Below are 23,326 nucleotides of genomic sequence, written 5' to 3' on the forward strand. Positions count from 1 at the left end.
AGATGCTATTAAAAAGATTTGGTGATTCATGTGCCAGGTGCCATGGCTCGCGCCCGTAATCCCAGCACTTTGGGAGGCTGAGGTGGGTGGATCATGAGGTCACGAGTTCAAGACCAGCCTGGCCAAGATGGTGAAACCCCCTCTCTACTAAAAATACAAAAATTAGCTGGGTGCAGTGGCAGGTGCCCGTAATCGCAGCTACTTGGGAGGCTGAGACAGGAGAATTGCTTGAACTGGGGCGGCAGAGGTTGCAGTGAGCCAAGATCGCACCACTGCACTCCAGCTTGGGCAACAGACTGAGACTCCGTCTCAAAAACAAACAAACAAAAAAAAAAAAATTGATGATTCATGCAAGGAGATCAAAATATCAACATTAACAGGAGTTTAGAGGAAGTTGATTCTTTGAGGGGTTGAAGGCTAGTGGAAAAAGCCATTGCAAATGTGAGGAAAACAGCAAGAAAACCAGAATTAGAAGTAGAGCTTGAAGATGTGACTGAATTGCTGCAATCTCATGATAAAACTTGATCAGATGACGAGTTGCTTCTTGAATGAGAAAAGAAAGTGGTTTCTTGAGATGAAATCTACTCCTGGTGAAGATGCTGTGAACATTGTTTAAATGACAACAGAGGCTTTATAATGTTTTATAAATTTGGTTGATAAAGCAGCGGCAGAATTGAGAGGACTGATTTCGGTATTGAGAGTTCTTCTGTGAGACAAATGCTATCAAACAGTGTCTTCTGCTACTGAGAAGTCTTTTGTGAAAGAGTCATTTAATGTGGCAAACTTTATTGTTATCTTATTTTTAAAAATTGCCACAACCACCCTAACATCTAGCAACTGTCACCCTGATCAGCCGTCAACACCAAAGCAAGACAAAGATTACAACTTACTGAAGGCTCAGATAATTGTTAGCATTTTAGGATTATTTTTAAATTATTTACATCATTTAGACAGATTGCACACTGAACAGATGATAGTATAGTGTAAACATAACTTTTATAGGCACTGGGAAACCAAAAAATTTGTTTGACTCACTTTAGGGTGACACGCATTTTATTGAACTGATCTGGAACCAAACCTGCAATCTCTTTGAGGTATGCCTGCATGCACAGATAAATTTTACATACCATTTTAACAGCTGTCTCATTTATGGAGGCCAAGGTGAAAGGCTCCAGGTTAATCATCCTGTTGTATTTACAGCTTATCACTCTAGGCTTCTCTTCTGGCACTTTTCCTACTCCCAAAGCACAAAACTCCAGTAATATTGAACTATCTTACAAAACATACACCACTGTTTATACCACAGAGTCTAAACTCATTATTTATGTAACTTTAACTCAATCTTGATGAAGTCTAATTTATCTATTTCTTTTTCTTTTGTTGCTTATGTCTTTAGTATTATGTCTAAGAAACCACAGCCTAGCCCAAGATCATAAAGATTTACTCTTCAGTAAATCTTTCTTAGAATTTTTATTCTAAGAGTTTTATTGTTTTAGCTTTTACATTTAGACTTGTGCTGCATTTTGAGTTACATTTCTTATGGTGTGAGGTAGTGGGCCCAGCTTCATTTTTTGCGTGTGGCTATCCAGTTGTCCCAGCACTAACTGTTGAAAAGACTGCTTCCCACTGAATTATCTTCAGACTTTATTGAAAATCAATTGACCATAAATGTTGAGGTTTATTTTAAGACTCTAAATTTTATTGTATTAAGCTGAATGTCTATCACTATGCCACACTATGTTGATAAACGTAGCTTTGTGGTATGTTTTGAGATAGGGAAGTATGAGTCTTTCAACTTTGTTCTTTTTCAAGTTTGTTTTGGCAATTTTGGATCCTGCACATTTCCATATGAATTTTAAGACCAACTTATAAATTTCTGCAAAAAGGAAGCTGGGATTTTGATAGGAATTGTGATGAAATGCTACATCAACTTGAATATTGCCATCTGAGCAATATTGACTTCAAATCAATAAATAAGAAATGTCTATTTATTTAGATCTTTAATATTTCCAACAATATTTAATATCTTTCAGTGTACAAGTGTTACATTTATTTTGTTAGTTTATTTCTTTTTGATGCCATGGTAAATAGAATTGTTTTCTCTATTTTCAGATTATTCATTGCTATAATAGACTAAAACATATTTTTGTATATTGATTGCTATGGACTATGTCCTCCAAATTTCATATATTACAGCTCTAATCCTCAATAAAATGGTACTTGGAGATGGAATCTTTGGGAGATAATTAGGTTTAGATGAGGTCATGATGGTAACAGTGGCCTTATAAAAAGGGGCACCAGAGATCTCGCACTCCACCCTGACCCAACCCCAAGCACACACAAAAAGAGGTAAATATGAGTATACCGTGAGAGGGTAACCAGCATAAGTCAAGAGAAAAGGCCTCAGAATGAAATCTGTCTTTCTGGCTTTGATCTTAAACTTATCAGCCTTCAGAACTGTGAGAAATAAATTTCTGTTGTTTAAGCACCTCTTCCATAGTATTTTTGTTATGGCAGCCTGAGCTGACCCTGATGGATCATGTATAATGTAACCTTGTTGAAGTTGCTTTAATTGTATGTATGTGTGTATTCCTTGATAATCCTACATAAAAGATTATGCAACTGTGAATAGAGATAGTTTTACTTTTTCTTATCTATTCTGGATAACTTTTATTCACTTTATTTTCTTGCCTAATTCCACTGGCTAACATTTTCAATATATTGTTGAACAGAAGTGGTGAGAGTGGAAAAATCTTTGTCTTGTGAATGATCTTAGAAGAAAAGAATTGTCTTTCACTCTTAAGTATGATGTTAGCTGTGGGGTTTTTCTAAGCATCTTTATCAGGTTGAATAATTTCTCTTCTTTTCCCAGCTTGTTTATCACAAAAGCATGTTGAAATTTGTCAAATGCTTTTTCTGCGTCTATTAAAATTATCATATAATTTTTGTCCTGTATTCAATGGTACATTAGATTAATTGATTTGGGGATGTTAAACCAACTTTGTATTCTTGAAATAAATATCATTTATTCATGGCGTATAATATTTTTTTCATACACTACTGAATTTGGTTTGGTAGTACTTTTCTGAGTATTTTGTGTTTATTAACAAGGGATATTGGCCTGACGTTTTCTTTTCTTTTTTCTTTCTTTTTTTTTTTTTTTTGTGAGACAGAGTCTTGCTCTGTCACCCAGGCTGGAGTGCAATGGCCCAATCTCGGCTCACTGCCACTACTGCCTCCTGAGTTTGAGTGATTCTCCTGTCTCAGCGTCCCGAGTAGGTGGGAGTACAGGCATGCACCACCAGGCCTGGCTAATTTTTGTACTTTTAGTAGAGACAGGGTTTTGCCATGTTGACCTGGCTGGTCTCGATCCCTTGACCTCAGGTGATCCTTTCGCCTCAGCTTCCCAAAGTGCTGGGATTACAGGCATGAGCCATCGTGCCTGGCCGAAGTTTTCTTTTCTTGTTGATTTCTTTGGTTGGAATCAGAGTAATACTTGCCTTATAGAAATAGTTGTAAATTGTTTCCTCCTCTTCTATATTTTGGAATAGTTTCTGAAGGGTTATTCTTTAATTGTTCAGTGGAATTTACCAGTGAAGCCATCAGGACCTGTGCTTTTCCTTCTGGATAGGTTTTTTTCTTGCTAATTCAATTTCTTTAATTGTGTTAGATCTAGTCAGATTTTTTTTAAATGTCTTCTTGAGTTGATTTAGTTCGTTTGTGTTTTTCTAGGAATCTGGCCATTTTATCTATCTTTTTTAGCATAGTTGTTCATAGTATTCCTTCTTATTCCTGTTTATTTCAGTAAGGCTGTTAGTGATGGTTCTTTTATTCTTGCTTGTAGTGAATCTTCTCTCTTTTTTTTTCTTAGTTTCACTAAAGATTTGCCAATTTTGGTTTCATTGATTTTCTTTATTGATATTCTGTCTCTTTCTTTTCTAATCTTTATCATTTCCTCTCTTCGGTTTGCTTTTGTTTTAGCTTTCTTTTTTTCTAGTCTCATGCCTCTAATGAAAGGCCTCATCTCTTCCAACTTATTCTCTTCAATTGTTGCCAAAATTGTTTGTGTATCTGAAACACAAATTTGATGGTGTCACTTAGAAGCTTAAGTCTTCTCATTGTTCCCATTCCTTACAAAATAAAATTCAAATTTTGTAGAATGGCAAACAACACCTTTCATGATCTTAACCAGTTTACCTTAACAATCAAACCCACCTTTCCAATCACATAAAATCACCTGGAATTTATAGATACATTGTTTAACCTCTTTTCCTTTGTACTTGTGTTTTCTTAATTTGTTCTTTTCACCTACTGACTTTTTAGAAAATACCTTCTTTAACTCCAGTCACCCACACTTTTTATTTATTTCCTTTTCCCTGGTACCATTACACTTTGCACCAACTTCTTTTAGTTACCAAATTATTTATTAATACACGCCTCCTTCATTATTCTTTGAATTCCAGGATGTACAATCCCATTTTAGAAATTATATCCCCGTAACTGACACATAGTGAGTGGTCAGTGTTTGTGGAGATAGGAAAAAGTGGTATGGTCTGATACCACTTCAACTGAAAAAAATGAGAAAAAGGATGATGTACTTCAGCCAGTGAAATCGAAAAGAGTGATGGAAAATGACCACACACTCCATATGGCTTTGGTTCGTAAGACACAGAATACTGATATCCTTGTGCGAAGAACTAACTTGCTGCTGAGAGGTCAATTCAGAAGATGCTCAAGCTCCGTTATCACCTTCATTTTACTAAACTGAGAGAGAAAAGTTGAGGAATGCATCAACAGTTAAGCAGAGTGCAGGTTCCTACAGCGACTGGAGTTTTTTGGTAGTCGGGAATGTTTCCCTCAATCTTGGGGCAAGCCGTCAGCAGTGGCAGGAACAGGAGCAGACACACCCGAGAAACCCTTTCTTTCCCCAATCGTATTCTGCCTTAGCTTTAGGCTTGCATGCCCATCACGCATGCGTCAATTTTTCGCTTTTAGGATGGGCGGGGCAGAGTCTTTGCTCCTTTGGAGATCCTGAGGGGGTGGAGCTAAGCTGTTTCCAGGGTGACAGAGTGGCGACCTCGGTGGTCGATTGAGCAGGTCTGAGAATTGTTCCCAAGGGGCTGTGCGTCATCGACTCGTCGGAGCTGTCATGGCGGGTGTGCTGAAGAAGGTGAGACGAATGGAGGTCACTGTTGGAATTTAGACTGTTGGGGTGGTCTCAGTCCGATAGCCCTAATTCCCGCGGGTGTTGACCCTAACTGTCGCGGGTTCGGCGGTGCTTTTCGGGGACTCGTTCTGCATGCCCTACCTGGTAGGGCCGGTTAGTGGTTCCGCTCGGAGAGTCAGAAAAAAAGCTCCAAACAAGCGGGACTGAGAGACCAGTAGCTGGCTTTAGACCAGTTTTAGCCGGGGGATTCGTGGTTTTGTATTTCCTTAGCGTGCTGGACGTATGGAAATCGTAGTAAACAGCATGAATCGTGTTTTGTTTTTGAACAGACCACTGGCCTTGTGGGATTGGCTGTGTGCAGTACTCCACACGAGGTATGTACCTTTGTTCTTTCTTCATTCCTGAATTCCCAAAGAAGACTAAATTCCTGTCACTTTGCTTATTGCAGGGTTAACGGGATACTGATATTTCAAGCCCTTAATTACAACCCGGGTGAGCTCTTGAGTTACGGGCGCTGTCCACCTACTTCGTTGATCCGATGTCGCATTTTTATTTATTTATTTCTGCCATGACCCCTTTATTAAGCCAGTTTTCTTGTTGACTTTTTCCTTGACATTTTCGTGGCTTCACTTGTACGTGCTTCTGTCAGCGCCATCTCAAATTTATATCTCCATTTTCCATCTTTTCTCCCCGCCTCACCGTTTATGCTTTGGTGAGTTGGATTACATATATTTAAGCTTACTGAAGGTACTGCCCGCTTTTCCTTCTATAGGTCTTTTCCATTTGTATTCACGAATGTTTTCATCAAAAAAACCCACAAGATTTTTTTATCCTTTTCCCTTCTATAATCGCACCATTTCTCTGCTTCTCTTTACAGATAACTCAAAAGAGTTATCTCTGTTTTCTCCAATTTCTTTTTTATTCACCTTGAATGCACTCAGTCACCCTTGGCGTTTTTCAAGTTCCCCAGTTATCTCCGTGCTGCCAAATCCAATGGTCAGCTCATCTTTCTCACCTTCATTGACCTAATAGCAGCGTTTTTTGACACATTTGACACTTTCTCCATCATGCGCTTTCTTTACTGGGCTTCAGGACTCCCCCAGTCTCCTGATGTTTCCCCCCCTACTCTTTGGCTTTCTCTTTTTCTGGTTATTTCTCTTATGCCCACTTTTAAAATTTGACTTACTCAGAATTTAGCTCTTGGACCTTTTCTTTTCCACCTGTACTCAGTCACTGAGAGAGCAAATCCAAATAGAGAACAGTTTTAAATACCACCTCTACACTGGTAACAGATTTCCATGTAAAGCACTGACTTCTTCCTTTATGAAAGTCTTGAATATTTAATTGCTTAGTGGGCATTTCCACTTGTATATGTCAGACAGGCAGCCCAAACTTAACGTGTCCGAAATGGGATTCCTGATATTCTGCCTAAAACCTGCTCTTCTCTCAGGCTTGCTCATCTCAATTAATGGCAGCTCAATTATTTTGACTCAGGTCAGAAGCTTGAAATCATCTTTGATTCCTTCCTTTCTCTTACACTCCACATTTGTTATTTCAGTAAATCCTCTAGGTTCCACCTTCAAAATATATCTTGATTTTGACATCATCTCACTACCTCCTCTGCTGCTACCGTCTTCCTCAGTCACCATCATCACTGATGTGGATAATTGCATTCACTTCCTAACTGCCTCTCAATGCTTGTCACAGCCTCCATTTGGTCTTTTTTTCCAGCCAGGCTACTAGAGTTAGTCTGTTAAAATATAAGGTAGGGTCAGATCTCTCCTTTCCTTAAAAGTAGTGGCTTTCCATTTCACTCTAAATAAATAAAGACAAGGTTCTTATTGTGACCCTCCGGTTCACTATTCTACTGTTTTATTTTGTTATCTCTCTACTAGAATGTAGGTTTAAGGAAGGCAGGGATTTTTAATTGTTTCACTGCTAGAACTCTGTCACATAGTATGTGCTCAGTAAATAGTGTTAGTTGAATGAGTGTCTTGCACTTACTATGATTTCATAACTTTATTGTCATTGTTGTAAAGAACTGAACTCATGGTTTTTCCCTTCTAAATATATTTGATTTCGTAATAACTTTATTGTCATTGTTGTAAAGAACTGAACTCATGGTTTTTCCCTTCTAAATATATTTCTTCCTCTGTGGGCTGTATTTTTCTTGATAGTTTCATATCTTTCTGCTCCCTAGGCTGGGAATTTGGACATCATAGTTGTTATTTCTTTTGTACTCTCGTATTCATTTCAATGATGATTTTTATTATTATTATTATTTTTGCTGATCCTTTTCTATAACAGCTCTCCAGTCTGACTCCTGTTTACTATTTCTGTTGTTACTACCACAGTTCAGGTCCTTGTTCTTGTTTAGAGAATTGCAACAACCTCCTTACTGGCCTTTCTGCCTTGTTTCTCTTTCAGTCCTTTTAACTCAATACAACAAAGCTAATTTTCCTAATCTAATCATATGACTCTTCTAAATCTTTTAATTGTCCACAGAATAAAGCCCAAATGCTTTAACTTGCAGTGCAGAACCGCTTATAATTTGACATTTTCTCCAACTTTATCTCCTATGTATTTACTTATGTGTCCTGTACAGCAATACATTCCAAAATCCCCAGTGGATGTCAGAAAACCACATATAGTACCAAACTCTATGTATGCTATGTTTTTTCATACCTACCCGTAATAAAATTTAATTTATAAATTAGGCACAATAAGAGATAAGCAGGCTGGACATGCTGGCTCATGCCTGTAATCCCAACACTTTGGGAGACTGAGCTGGGTGCATTGCTTGAGCCCAGGAGTTTAAGACTAGCCTGAGCAACATGGCAAAACCCTGTCTCTACAAAAAATGCGGAAATTAGTCAGGTGTGGTGGTGTGCACCTATAGTCCCAGCTACTCGGGAGGTAGAGGCAGGAGGATTGCTTGAGCCCCAGAGGTTGAGGCTACAGTGAGCTGTGATGATGCCACTGCACTCCAGCCTGGGTGATGGACTGAGACCCTGTCTAAAAAAAAAAAAAAAGATAGAGATAACAACTAATAAAATAGAACAATTACAACAATATACTGTAATAAAAGTTATGTGAATGTGGTCTGTTTCTCTCAAAATATCTTATTGTAATGTACTACTCTCTTGTGCTGAAGAAAGGACAGAGTGGGGCCGGGCGCGGTGGCTCAAGCCTGTAATCCCAGCACTTTGGGAGGCCGAGACGGGCGGATCACGAGGTCAGGAGATCAAGACCATCCTGGCTAACACGGTGAAACCCCGTCTCTACTAAAAAATACAAAAAACTAGCCGGGCGAGGTGGCGGTCGCCTGTAGTCCCAGCTACTCCGGAGGCTGAGGCAGGAGAATGGCGTAAACCCGGGAGGCGGAGCTTGCAGTGAGCTGAGATCCGGCCACTGCACTCCCGCCTGGGCCACAGAGTGAGACTCCGTCTCAAAAAAAAAAAAAAAAAAAAAGAAAGGACAGAGTGGGATAGTGTGAGATTTCATCACACTACTTTAAATGGCATGTAGTTTAAAACTTATAAATTGTTTATTTCTGGAATTTTTCATTTAATATTTTCTGACTGAGATTAACTATTAGTAACTGAAACCTTGGAAAATGAAACCACAGATGGGTAAAGGGGAGCTACTGTATTCTAACCAAGTGCTGTCCAATAAAAATATAATGCGAGCCTTAAATGTAAGCCATGTTTGTATGTAATTTATAATTTTCTAGGACTAATTTTTTAATGAAGAAAAAGGTAAAATTTAATTATTTTATTTACCCTAACACATCTAAAATATTGCCATTTCAGTATATAATAAAAAAAATTAACAATATTTTATAGTGGTTTTTTTTTCATACTAAATTTTCAAAATTCGGTTTGTATTTATACTTATACCACATCTCAGTTTGGACTAGCCACATATCAAGTGCTCAATAGCCATATTTAGCTAGCATCTACTCTTTTGGACAGCACAGTTCAAGAAAAGAGAACTGTATACCACTTCCTTATGTTCGCTGTATTTTCTGCCATTCAGTTCTATGTATTCTCTATGTAATTGCCTTTTCCAGTATCTTCAAGTTTCTATGATCTACCATCCGTCTGGGTCTATCTTAGATGCTACCTTTTCGAAATATGAACCCTTCTCTGGTCTCAGCTGAAGTGAATTCTTCTGCTATAGAAAAATAATGCTAATACTTAGTGAAACTTAATGTGTACCAGCTACTGTTCTAAGTTATATATACCCTATGAAGCAGTATTATTCCCATCTTACAGATGAGGAAAGGAGGCACAGAGATGGAAATAACTTGTTCAGTGCACCTAAGGAGTGGAGCCAGTGTAAACTCAAGCAGTTAGGTTCTGGTTAGCACACCCTTAACCATTGCTGAGTATTATAATATCTCTTTGATCTACGTATTTCCCCATCCCTGCCAAACACACACTTATTTTTTCTTTTTATCATTTTTATTATTATTCCTCTTCTATATCTTACCCTGTGATATGGTTTAGCTCTGTCCCCATCCAAATCTCATCTTGAATTGTAGCTCCCATAATCCCCATGTGTCGTGGGAGAGGGACCTGGTGGGAGGTAATTGAATCTTGGGGTGGGTTTTTCCCATGCTGTTCTTTTGATAGTGAAGAAGTCTCATGAGATCTGATGGTTTTATAAAGGGCAGTTCTCCTGCACAGACTCTCTTGCTTCCTGCCATGTAAGACGTGCCTTTGACCCTCTTTCACCTTCTGCCATGATTGTGAGGCTTCTTCAGCCATGTGGAGCTGTGAGTTCATTAAACTACTTTTCCTTTATAAATCACCCAGTCTTGGGAATGTCTCTATTAGCAGCATGAGAACAGATAAGTACACTCTATAGTACCTTAAACATATTGGAGTGTGATCCATGTCCAGTCTATCTTTATACGCAAACAGTGTGGTATTGTACATGGGAGTACTGAGTATATTTTGCCGTGGGTGGCGACTGTCTGGGGCTGGTGTTGCGTGGTGGTAAAAATAATTTACCAAGACATTTGAGGTAAAGAAAGGCAGATTTATTAGAGAAAGTATGAAAATACATTGCAAGAAAGCTATTGACAAGTCAGCAGAAGAGGAGCTGACTGCAAGTAGCAAAGGCTTGCTGGGGATCTTAAAGGATGGTGCTTGTGCTGTGTGCTGAAGAGAGCTTTGTGCAGTACTGATAACACCTAGGTTGCAGTGAGCTATCAGGGGAGGGTCTGGTGATAGCTGGGCACAGGAAGATTGTGAGTTATTTGTGCAGGAGGACTATGTGTCCTGGACCATGAAGAAAGGCAGACTTACAGCTTACCTGCTTTTTATTTTTGCTTTACCCTGTTGCCGCACACAATTTTTTTTTTTTTTTTTTAGTTATACTTTAAGTTCTGGGATACACGTGCAGAATGTGCAGGTTTGTTACATAGGTATACACATGCCATGGTGGTTTGCTGCACCCATCAACCCGTCATCTACATTAGGTATTTCTCCTAATGCTATCCCTCCCCTAGCCCCCCACCCACTGACAGGCACTGGTGTGTCATGTTCCCCTCCCTGTGTCCATTTGTTCTCATTGTTCAGCTCTCACTTATGAGTGAGAACATGTGGTGTTTGGTTTTCTGTTCTTGTGTTAGTTTGCTGAGAATGATGGTTTCCAGCTTCATCCATTTCCCTGCAAAGGACATGAACTCATCCTTTTGTATGGCTGCATAGTATTCCATGGTGTATATGTGCCATATTTTCTTTACCCAGTCTATCATTGGGCATTTGGGTTGGTTCCAAGTCTTTGCTATTGTCAATAGTGAGGACTGCACACATTTTTTTTTTTTTAAAGGTTGCTCTTGAGGAGAAGGGTTTATATACTTGTAATTATTGAGATTTGCTCCTGGAGTGATCATGTCTTGTTTGTTTCACCTAATCTGGTTTATACCTGTGGTTTGGCATAATGATTAATAGGTATCTTTTCACTGTCATAAGTGTCCAAGTTTGGATGATAAATTAAATTTCCATCCTATTCATAACATTTTTTTCTTTTCTTCTATATTAATCATCCCATTTTCATCTGCATTTCTCTAGAAACTGATATATTTTTGTCTTGAAAGATGAAAATTTTAAACCTGCATTTTAGATCAGATTAAAACTTAATTAAAATGCTGTATTAAAAACTAATATATGCATTATATATTTAAATTGGAGAGGATCAACTTCTTACTAAGTGATTTCTATACTGAAGTTTAAGTTCAGTATGCTTCAATACATGCTATGCATTGACTCAGTTCTCTTGCTACTTTTTCTGTTGAGCCTTTTATGCAGACTTTATGTCATAACTCATTCATAATCAGAAGCGAGAACACTGAAGTATTATGACTATATTTAGTTAAATTTGATCATACAGATGTAATGCTTATATGTGTTTATTTCTACAGAAATTCAAATAAGAAACATTGAAAAAAAAGAAAAAAGAATTTGCAGGGCTTAGGACTTCATTTTGAAAAATACTGATTCAGGCTAGGTGGGGTCATGCCTGTAATCCCGGCACTTTGGGAGGCCGAGGTGGGCACATCACCTGAGGTCAGGAGTTTGAGACCATCCTGGCCAACATGGCAAAACCCTGTCTCTCCTAAAAATACAAAAAGTAGTCAGGCGTCGTGGTGCGCACCTGTAATCCAGCTACTTGGGAGGCAGAGGCAGGAGAATCACTTGCCCCAGGAGGTGGAGGTTGTAGTGAGCCGAGATCACACCATTGTACTCCAGCCTGGTCTATAAGAGCAAAACTCTGTCTCAGGGGAAAAAAAAAAAAAAAGGAAAGAAAGAAAACTACTGATTTAGTAAATGACTTGATTTCCAAAAAGGTCATTAGCAATAAGTTAGTTTTGTTTCTGATTAGCCTGGTCACCATGGCAGAACCCCAGCTCTACTAAAAATACAAAAATTAGCCAAGTGTGGTGGCGGCCACCTGTAATCCCAGCTACTTTGGAGGCAGAGGCAGGAGAATTGCTTGAACCCGGGAAATGGAGGTTGCAATGAGCCGACATCATGCCATTGTACAACGAGTGAAACTTCATCTCAAAAAAAAAAGAAAGAAAGGAAGGAAGAAAAATACAGATTTGGTAAATGATTTGATTTCCAAAAAGGTCATTAGTTAGTTTTGTTTCTACTTGTTATCATACCTTTCACTTATCTAGAACTTGTTATACATAGAAAATACAGAATGTTCCCGCATTTATATACAGGTTTTTCCTAGGTTGTAAAGGGTGTAGATAGGGCACAGACATAAAGAAGTCACAGCAAAGAAGAATTAAAAAAAAAAAAAAAAAAACAGATGTGAGTTTTGTTTGTTTTGTCTATGAGACTTTTTAAAGTCTTACAAAGACTTTTTAAAGACTTACAAAAGTCTTTGGTAATATTTTAACCTATGGAAATTTGTATGGTTTGTCTTTTCAGAGGCTAAGTATATTGTACACAAAGATTCTTGATGTTCTTACGGAAATCCCTAAAAATGCAGCATATAGAAAGTATACAGAACAGATTACAAATGAGAAGCTGGCTATGGTTAAAGCGGTAAGTAGCTAAACCAGTTTTGTTTTCTTGGATTTGTGGTATCATTTAACCGAAAAGTTTAGTTCCTCATTTTTTATATATCCTACACATTTTTCTTCTATTCTCCTTCCTTCAGTGCTCTTTTCCCATTCCTCCCTTTTATTCGGCAAACTCTTGTTTATTGAGTGTTTTCTATATGCAGGGCTCTGTTATATACTGGAGTTTGAGAGTAGGATCAGATCCTTCCTTGAAGTAACATTGTAGCTGTTCCTTTTACCTCTCTTCCCTATTTAGTCCTTTATTGATCTTTTGCTTTTTGTCTATGGATATATCAGTCTTGATCTCGTTTTTCTAATCTTAGAGAACAATAAAAGAAAAACAAAAAAAGGGCATTTTTTTTCCCAAAGAAACCTATCAAAAAGACTAGACTGCTATTAGCAGTTAAAGTATACAAGAGGATGTGAACAGGTTATATGCAAATACTATGCCATTTTATATAAGGGACTTGAGCATCCTTGTATTTTGGCATCTATAGGAATCCTGGAACCAATCTTTCATGGATACTTATTAACTGCTATTAAATAGCAGTTAATAAAAGTCTAGACTGCTGATTCATACCAAACTGTATTGCACTATTGTTAAATTTTCACACTAGCAATCATTAAATGGACTCTATGTAATTATCTAAAATAGTGCTTAAAAACTCTGAAGGAAATTTATATACATGCATAAGTGATCCTAGGCACACATATTTCTTCTTATTAGATTACCAGACTATACAGTTTAAAGAGAATTCCTATCTTTTGTTAGGTATGCAACAAAACATGTGGTTTGTTTTATATTGTTTTTTGTATTGTATTATATGATGGGTCTCACTCTGTTACCCAGTCTAGAGTGCAGTGGCATGATCACAGCTCACTATAGCCTTGACCTGCCAGTCTCAAGCAATCCTCCTACCTCAGCCTCCCAAGTAGCTGGGACCACAGGCACTCACCGTCATGCCCAGCTAATTTTTAAAATTTTTTGTAGAGGTGGAGTTTCACTGTGTTGCCCTAGCTGATGTCAAACTCTTTGGAAGGTCAAGTGACCTTCCTGCCTTGACCTTCCAAAGTGCTGGGATCATAGGTATGAGCCACCTGCACCCAGTGCCTCTCCCATTTTATCATCATCTTTCAAATAGCCTCAAATATTTTTAGCTTGTTCCTATCTTAAAATAAAAAAAACCTATATGCTTATATTTTTCTTTACTTATTGCCCTATTTTTCTGTTTTCTCCCATAGCCAGTTTCAACCAAAGAAGGGTTTACTCTCATACTTCTTTACTTACTGGTTCTAAAATCCTTTTCTCTGCTATTTAAACCGCTTTATAACTAATTGATCTGTTTGTACTTCCATTATACTTCATTACATGCTCTACCATATAGCCAATAATAGAGTGATTTTTTTTTCAATATGTAAATCTTGTGATGGTACAGTTGTCCCTTGGTATCCATGAAAGATTGGTTCCAGGATTCCCATGGATGCCAAAATACAAGGATGCTCAAGTCCCTTATATAAAATGGCATAGTATTTGCATATAACCTGTTCACATCCTCTTGTATACTTTACATCATCTCTAGTTTACTTATAATACCTACTACAATGTAATGCTATGTAAATAGTTATACTGTATTTTAAAAATTGCTGTATTGTTATTTTTATTGTGTGTGTGTTTTTTTTTAATGTTTTCCATCTGTGGTTGGTTGAATCCATTCTCAGTTGAATCCACAGATATGGATCCTGAGGGCCAACTGTACTGTCTTGCTTAACATCTTACTGTGGTTTTCTGTTCAGTGTTTCTCAAAGGCTGAGTTTAAGGATATATGTTGAACTGGTTGTATGAAACTTACTTAGCTACCTTTATCTGCATGATTTTGATGTATGGCCATGTTTGGGAACCATTGGCCTAACAGGGTAAAGTCCTTAACATGGTATAGAAGACCTTCTAAGTTCTGGCTCTTGGTTATTTTCTCAATCATATGCTGTTGCTTCTTGTTTTATACTCTATTCTTAAGCAATACCAAACTGCTGGCAGTTCTGTGGATTCCTTGCATTTTTATTTTTGTGTTCATTTATATTTTCTCATTTCCTGGAATGCCTTTACCTTGTCTGATAGTTCTTACTTTTTCTTTATAAATCATCACTTCTTCTGTGAAACCTTTTCTTACTTTCTTAAGTAGAGTTTGACAACTTCGTTACCTCCTTTCCGTTTTACTGGTCATAACTGTATTATGTCTCCACCAGCCATAAGCTACTTGTTAATGATATTGGATTCAACTTTGTATCCTTAGACTCTAGCATAGTACCTGAAACACAAGGTTCCTTAGAAATGTTTCTTTATCCAAAAGGCTAGATATAACCCCAAACACTTAACAGTTGTATCTCTGATTCCTGATTTTGGTAAAATTGTCACAGATTTTTAATCCTGCATAGAGCCACACACAAAATCTTCAGTGAATATTGCCATGATTATACAATATCTATTTACTAAGCCTAAAGTAGAAATAAAAGTAACTTTTTTCTTTTTTCAGATTATTACTAGGGAGATAGTAATATTTTGGTGAAAAGCATTGGTTTGTGTCCCTGTCCAAGATTTTCATCTTAGTTCTAATACTTATTTGTGGAGTGACTTGGCATATTGCTAATGTTCTCTGTCTCAATTTCATCATTTATAACTTGGGTATAATAATACCCACCTTGAACACTTTTTGTTAGAACTGAATGAGGTAATGTATGTAAAAGCTTAACATAGTCCCAAGTATATAGTGAGCATTCAGTACATGGTACCTTATCAAGTTTAATGGTATTATGCCATTGGTGACTAAAAATCACATTATTCACTATCAGTAAGACAAATTTTGAATTGTTCACCTAACACTGGCATTTTCTGAACTGAAAGTGTTGTTGAACATTCCTTGCCTTCTTTACCTTCACTCTCCCGAGTCTCTTAAAACAGTGGCCAGCTTCCCTGTTTTGTTTTTGATTTTTGGTCTCATATATGAGTTAATTCCCTGTAAATAATCTGTCTCAAACATGCTCATTACTTTTTCCCCTTTTTACCCCCTTTTCCACTGTTTTTTTTGTATTCACTTCTTTCACCAAGAAACATTTATTGAATGACTGCTACATGCCATGTGTGGTTCTAGCATGGAAACTTGTGCTTAGTTGGCACAAAACAGATTAAAAATCCTTGCCTTCTTGGAGATTACGTGTTAGTGATGGGAGACCAAAAGAAAAAAAAAGTAAAAAGTGAGTAAAGAAGTACATAGTGTGTTAGAAAATAGTAAGTGCAGTGAAGGAAAATAAAACAAGGAAAATGTGTACCATTGTGGGATGGGGGATGTTACACTGTGTATTACTTTACTATGGCTGCTGTAATATTCCCACAAACTTTGTGGCTTAAAACAATATAAGTTTATTTTATTAGATTTCTGGAGGCAAGAAGTTGGAAATCAACATCAGGGACCCAAATCAAGGTGGTGGTGTCAGGGCTGTGCTTGCTTTGGAGAATATGGGGTAGAATCTGTTCTTGCCTCTTTCAGCTTCTGGTGCTTTTGGCATTCATTGGCTTGTAGTCTCATCACTGCAGTTTCTACCTTTGTGGTTACATTACCTTTTCCTTTTCTGTGTGTAATATCCCTCCCTCTCTCTTATAAGGACACTTATAATTGCAGTTAGGGACTATATGGATAATTCAGGAAAATCTCCCTATGTCAGCATCCTTAACTTGATCATATATGTGAAGTCTTTGCTGTATAAAGTAACAGTCACAGTTTCTAGAAGTTAATACATGTATATTTTTTGTGGTGTTATTCAGCCTGTCACAATGTAAATAAATTATCAGTAGTTATCAATAAGAAGGTGTTATTTGAGCAAAGATTTGAAAGGTGGTGAAGGAACAAGTGATGCAGATACCCTGGGCCATCCAGCAGATACTCTGAGGCAGTAACACATCAAGTCTTGTGTTGAAAAACAAAATGTCTTATTTTGTCCCTCTTTATTCCATTTATTGGCCAGAAAAACACCCTGAAATGACAAAGCCTTATTTACGTATGTGGGTATATTTACAGATTTCTGGCTCAAAAAGCTCAGTTTACTAGAAAATAACTAAATGTCGTTGAATGTTCTAGGTACTATATTAACATTTTGTTTTTAAAAACTTTTATTCAAGAATTATATACATTACAAATGTGTAGAAAAAAAGGACTTTTCCAGAATAACCAAACCCTTGCCTCTTCCCCTTCAATTTACTACTTGTAAAGCTAATCTCTATTTGGACTTCCTTTTGCCTGTTTTTGAATTTTATATAAGTGAAATCATTAGCATGTACTGTCTTGTACGTACTATACTCTGGCTTTTGCTTAATACTGTGGTTAAGAGAATCATCTATATTATTGCATACAGTTTATTCATTTTCATTGCTGTGAAGTATTATATCCAAATATTATAATTAATTGATCCATTCTATTACAGATGGTCATTTGGGTTATTTCTAGTTTGGGGCTGTAATTTGTGCTGCTGTGAATATTCTCAAACATGTTTTTTAAAAAATATATTATGCGGCCAGGCAGGGTGGCTCACGCCTGTAATCCCAGCACCTTGGGAGGCTGAGGTGGGTGGATCACGAGGTCAGGAGATCAAGACCATCCTGGCTAACACAGTGAAACCCCATCTCTACTAAAAATGGAAAAAAATTAGCTGAGCGTGGTGGCGGGCACCTGTAGTCCCAGCTACTTGGGAGGCTGAGGCAGGAGAATGGCTTGAATCTGGGAGGCAGAGCTTGCGGTGAGCAGAGATTGTGCCACAGCACTCCAGCCTGGACAGAGCGAGACTCATCTCAAAAAAAAAAAAAAAAATTAAAAAAAAAAATAAATAAAATAAAACATATATACACACACACACATATACACATACACATATACAGACACATATGTGTGTGTATATATATATTACGCATTTCTGTTTGGCGTTATGCCTAGGAGTGTAATTTCTGGGTCATAAGGTAGCATTTATTTTTAATTCTAACGCTCTCAGAGGAAATATAGGAAATACTAAGAAAGCAAAGTCGTCATATTTTAAAATCTGTTTTAGGAAGACAGAATTTGACATTGTATTTCTGTCCCTTGATCAGCTTGTCAATAAACATTTAGCACTTTTCAATATTAAGACAGAAAAGCAATAAAATAGCAGAGGTGAAATGAATTTTCACCAAATATTTAGTAAAAAGAGTATGATGCATGAAAAGTTGTATTTTTAAGTGTTTTTATATAGGAATTTTAAAATACAGGATATTGAAACTTTCAGAGAGTATGCGTCTTTAATTTTTTTTTTCTCCCTGAAATTATAGGAACCAGATGTTAAAAAATTAGAAGACCAACTTCAAAGTGGTCAATTAGAAGAGGTGATTCTTCAGGTAAAGAAAAAGTTGACTAGGTGTTTGGTTTCATAGAGACACACAACTGACATTCCAGAATGAAAGGAAAACTAAATTTCCTTATTTATATCAACTCATCAAATATGTAAGACTAATCACATATAGAAAATGTGGTGCTTCTCATGTATATGTTGATTATAGTATTTATTGTTGATTATAGCATGAATTTGTGAGACTTCTGTTAGAAGCCTGGAGTTTGACACTCTTTTAATTTAATCAGCATGTTCTCCTTGGCCTAACCTTAGTTTAAATTGGTAACGCAATATTACTGTTGTTTTAATAGTTGTGTCTTATTTTAAGAGTGTGGCATATTTTTAGTAGGGAAAAATACAGACATTTTGAATTATAAAATTAAAATATACTTTTGTTTTTATTTTTGGTTCTTGAGCATTTGAGCAAGTTAAAAAACAATTGCATAGTATATTTGAGAGCTTAATTCTGCATTACTTCCCAAATACTAACCCTGACATACAATATTGAGTAGTAAAATGTAAGCATGATTAGGAAGAGATTGAGATTAGAAAAGTTATTAACATTATTAATTACATTTAGACTATTTTAAATCTTATTCTATTGGGAAATTTTCTTCTCCTCTCACTATACCTGCTACTTAGACAAGAGAACAAACACTACAGTTTAGTTTTGTTTAATCTGAATTTTAATTCTTTTCCTTTGGTCATAGGTAGGTTATAGAAGTAGATAGGTTACTGATGTAAATAGACTGGAAATATACTATTTTGAATATTCCATAGTTAGTTTTTTAAAGCATCTATGGGAAAAGAATGATGCCTCTTTTTTTTTTTTTTTTTTTTTAAGTTTTGCGTCTTTTTTCTCCAATTGCTAGTAAGGTTAAGCTTTAAAAATATGTTCTTATATTTTATAAATTATATCATTAATATTTTTACTCTGTCATTTAGTCTTTGTGTCATTTATCCATATGAGTGTCTTTTTATAATAAAAGATATTAACCTTAAACTTTTGTGACATTGTCTGCACGTACTTTTTTAAGCCTGCTTATGCCTCTCAAATGGGTTTTTTTCCCTCACATGTATAGGTTTTCAATTTTTTTGTTTGTTTGTTTGAGACGGAGTTTTGCTCTTGTTGCCCAGTCTGAAGTGCAGTGGCACGATCTTGGCTCACCGCAACCTCCGCTTCCTGAGTTCAAGCAATTCTCCTGCCTCAGCCTCCTGAGTGGCTGGGATTACAGGCATGTGCCACCATGCCCAGCTAATTTTGTATTTTTAGTAGAGACGGGGTTTCTCCATGTTGGTCACGCTGGTCTCGAACTCCCGACCTCAGGTGATCTGCCCGCCTTGGCCTCCCAAAGTGCTGGGATTATAGACGTGGCCACCTTTCCCAGCTCAGATTTTTTTTTATTTGGTGAAATTTTGTTGTTCCACACCCCTGCAACCCCCATATTATAGGTTTAGAATGTCTTTGTCTTATAAGCATCTGATAAATACTCAATTCTGTTTTATTTAATTTTTATTTTCTTGTATCTTTTTTCAAATGTAACCCTTTCTAATGTTTTCTTACTGTTGATTGAAGGACAGATAAAAGGAAATATTGGGTACTATTGGAGATTAGGGAGGTATATCACCAACAGACATGATATACCAAATCAAAAGAATTGTTAGATGGCCCTGGGAAAAGAGGAGTACAGCATTTAGACAACTTTCTGTGAATGTAGACTTTCAGTTATTCAAAGGCCTATTTTCCTGGCCTTTATATTCATTTGTCAGGTAGGCTATGGTACTAGATACAGTGTTACAGGAACTTGCCGCAAACCTTATACTGTTGTCCTATACCTATTTGTCTTTTCTGTACCACCTGATTTCACTTTGATCATGACTTTATCTAGTTGAGATATTAATTTTTCATGGAATTGAGTTTAAGGCATATTAAGTATTTTTAAGTTAGCGGTGCAGTTCCCCATGTTTTCATGGTCAGTATTAAGGGTAAATTAGTTTTAGTAATTTTTTTTTAACTCAGTATATGTAGTATATTATTTAAACATATCATAAAAATATTGAGATATTTTACATTCTTTTTTATATGAAGTCATCAAACTCTGGTATGCATTTTACTCTTTGCAGCACATCTGAATTTGACCTAGCTGCATTTCAAATCCCCAATAGCTATGTATGGGTAGTGGCTAACATATTAGACAGTCTCATTTCTAGATGGGTGGTATGACAGTGTGTTAGAAGCCAGAGAAGAAGGAGGAAATAGGCATCAGGGGCCAGGGGCAGCTGGATTCAGGTTCCTGAGATAGGGCTGATTCTCAAGGATGAATGAGGGCTGGTTGCCCTCCTCATGCCCTATATATAATGCCTGGGGGAGATTGAGAAAGCACTGGATGTTCAAGAGACCCAGGGCAACCTTAGGAAATATTTCATCAGTATTTAAATTATTTTCTCCTTTTGGCATTAGTAATACCTCTACCCCTGATTTCCATTCATCTGCTCTTTAACTCATTGTTTTTTACAGTTGCTTGTAAACATAGATTGACTTTTGGGACCGCTGGCACAAATGGGGTATTATCTTTTAACTGTATAATAATAATTACCTTTAATATAATCCAAGCACTTATTCTGTGTTTGAATTTCTTTTGTAACATCTTGACAGGTGTTTAATAATATTCATCTTACAGGTTGGCTGGAGTTGTCATAAATATTTTTTTGTTGTAGAAAAAATATGAAATTAAAAGCTACCTAAAATGCATTTGTTAAATATAAGTTGTGTTTGAAAGGAAAAATTAAATGAAACATAACTTAATTAAGGAATTTATTCAGTTAGTAAATATTTTTTATACACTTATTGTGTTCTACATTCCACAGATCACTGTTTTATAAATTCTGGGTCTCAAGTGACTATGGGTGATGGAATCAGTTAGATAGTGATTAGCATTAAAAAAACACAATAGAAAAAAGAACGTGTCACTGCTAGTAAAGATAATGATTTAAAAATTTTAGTTATATGTTTATATTGTGGAACCTACAATAAAACATATTTTCTTACTGTGGGCCATGGTAAAATAAAGTTTGAAAGTCACTGACATAGATGTAAAGACATACTTCTGATTCTCAAAAAACTTGTGAAATATTATTAAGATAAAAAACCTCACCAACTAAACTTTTAAACATTGTAGCCAATTTCAATCAAATAGAAGACATCAAAAGATATTCTTTCTTCTGATTGTGTAGCTGTGAGAATTAAGGTAATTTAATTACTTAATATTCAACATTTGATGGTAGAATAGATTATGAGATATTAAATGAAAGTAGTATCCAGTAGTTAAATATCAGTTGTTAGTTCTCATAAATATCTGTTGAAGAGTAAAATCCAATGATCTTTTAAAAAATTTGTATTCACAGGCTGAACGTGAACTAATTCTGGCAAGAAAAATGAGGGACTGGAAACCATGGGAGCCATTAGTGGAAGAGCCTCCTGCCGATCAGTGGAAATGGCCAATATAATTATTAAGTGACTTTGATGTGTTGATGGGAAACTGATGTAATTAAATATACTGTTATATTAAGAGTGTTTTCATCTTACTGACATTTTATAATCAAGAAAAGTGATATAGAAAATATCTAGGAGACTGTTAAAATTGGTGATTATGGTAATACGGTCATGTGAATCCATTTTTGATTTATAAAGTATTCACACAAATTATTTCAAAGATGATATTTCTATGAACAGAGAGGTCATGGGAAGATTTGAAAATTATTAAAGAAAAATTCCTACAGATCTTCAATGCAGAGACTATAATTAAAAAGTAAAGTTTCTTCAGTAGTCTGTTCAATACGTCATTTAATTTTTTTAAGTTATCCTGAAGAAGAAAAGGTCCTTAATATAGTCTAAACAAATTTATAGATCACTGTTTGAAGTAAATAATACGAGTGAGTATTTTCAAATGTGATAAAATGGCACAAGTGACTGGTGATAAAATTTGAAATTATGGTTAACCTCCTTAGCTGTGATCTTATGTATGTAAAATAAAACTTAAATATATAATTATATGTTGGATTACAAAATCCATAATGTCATTTTATTTTAGTCATTATTTTTTGAATTATATCATTTACTCTGTTTTCTTATAGTCTTTATTATATTTTGTTGTTACTATGTTATATTTGAAAACCATCAAATTCAAATACATTGTACAGTTGAAGAAATTGACTTAGTACTTAAAAGAAAGATTTCCCATTTCATAGAGGTTATTGGAGAAACTTTTCCTTTTGTTGCATTTGTGGAAGTTAGTTTTCTGGCCCGTGGCCTTTAATTTTCTTAATCAACCTAATTACATCAGGATAGAGGTAGAGTTTCTGTAAAAGAAGAGACATTAAGAGTTCCTGAAATTTGTATCTGGCATACGGATAGGCTTATATTCAAAACATCTTAGTCATGTGACTAAATTCAAAGTGGAATCACTAAATAGTTTGCAGTACGTTTCTAATATAACTGTAGGTGGGTATCAAAACAAGACAAATGCTGTTCAGGGAAAGAAGTTGGCAAGCTTAAGGTTAAAAATAAAATTACATGTGTTTTCGCCTTTTCTTCCTAGCTCCCTGTCATTTCTAAATACTTGGTTAAATTTAACTTGGTATCTCTTTCCTTCATAGATAATATTATACTCTTGTGGGGTTTTGTATATACGTGTGTGTGTGCGCGCACACACGTGCACATTTGCTCAGAATGAGAAAAAAATGGTATTTTTCCTTCTTTCCAGTATATTTCTCCCCTCATAGAGCTGTAACATGAATACTAAATAAATATTAAATAAGATGGATTCTTAGAGGTTAGAGTGCAAGAAGTCTCCTTCTTGTGGGGAAGTGTTAGAGGGGGAGTTAGAAGGTTTCTCATTCTCATGATTCTAGTATTGTTAATGAGTACATTGAGGCAAGTTTGGCCTGTTCTTAGAATGGCCTATTTCTAATGCTGTAAAAGAAGTAGAATATGATTTATAACAACATTTTCAGTTCTAAACATTTCTTGAATATATAATATATTTATTAAAACATGATCCTAAAAATGTGTTTGCCTGGGTACTTTCAAGGTAATTTTCTAGCCAACCATTTTTTTTTTCAGGTCCTTTGGAACAAAGATGGCTTGTTGTGTTTTTGTCATACTTTCA

General features: G+C 36.1%; 1 protein-coding gene across 4 annotated transcripts; it reads left to right on the forward strand.

Moving 5' to 3' along the window:
• Positions 1–4,687: 4,687 nt before the first annotated feature.
• Positions 4,688–22,746, forward strand: NDUFA5 (NADH dehydrogenase (ubiquinone) 1 alpha subcomplex, 5). 4 transcript variants are annotated; one of them, XM_011995949.1, is made up of 5 exons: positions 4,688–5,170; positions 5,497–5,541; positions 12,619–12,735; positions 18,100–18,165; positions 21,564–22,746. In XM_011995949.1, exons 1-5 carry the CDS (start codon positions 5,150–5,152, stop codon positions 21,663–21,665), a joined length of 351 nt encoding a protein of 116 aa, XP_011851339.1. In that variant the 5' UTR covers positions 4,688–5,149; the 3' UTR covers positions 21,666–22,746. The 4 variants fall into 4 exon arrangements, with proteins under 4 accessions (XP_011851339.1, XP_011851342.1, XP_011851341.1 ...); XM_011995951.1 differs by lacking the exon at positions 4,688–5,170 and adding an exon at positions 5,182–5,311; XM_011995950.1 differs by lacking the exon at positions 4,688–5,170 and adding an exon at positions 5,300–5,320.
• The last annotated feature ends 580 nt before the right edge of the window (positions 22,747–23,326 follow it).

The sequence above is a fragment of the Mandrillus leucophaeus genome, unplaced genomic scaffold, assembly GCF_000951045.1.
Source record: "Mandrillus leucophaeus isolate KB7577 unplaced genomic scaffold, Mleu.le_1.0 Scaffold5, whole genome shotgun sequence".
Classification (NCBI taxonomy): Eukaryota; Metazoa; Chordata; class Mammalia; order Primates; family Cercopithecidae; genus Mandrillus; species Mandrillus leucophaeus.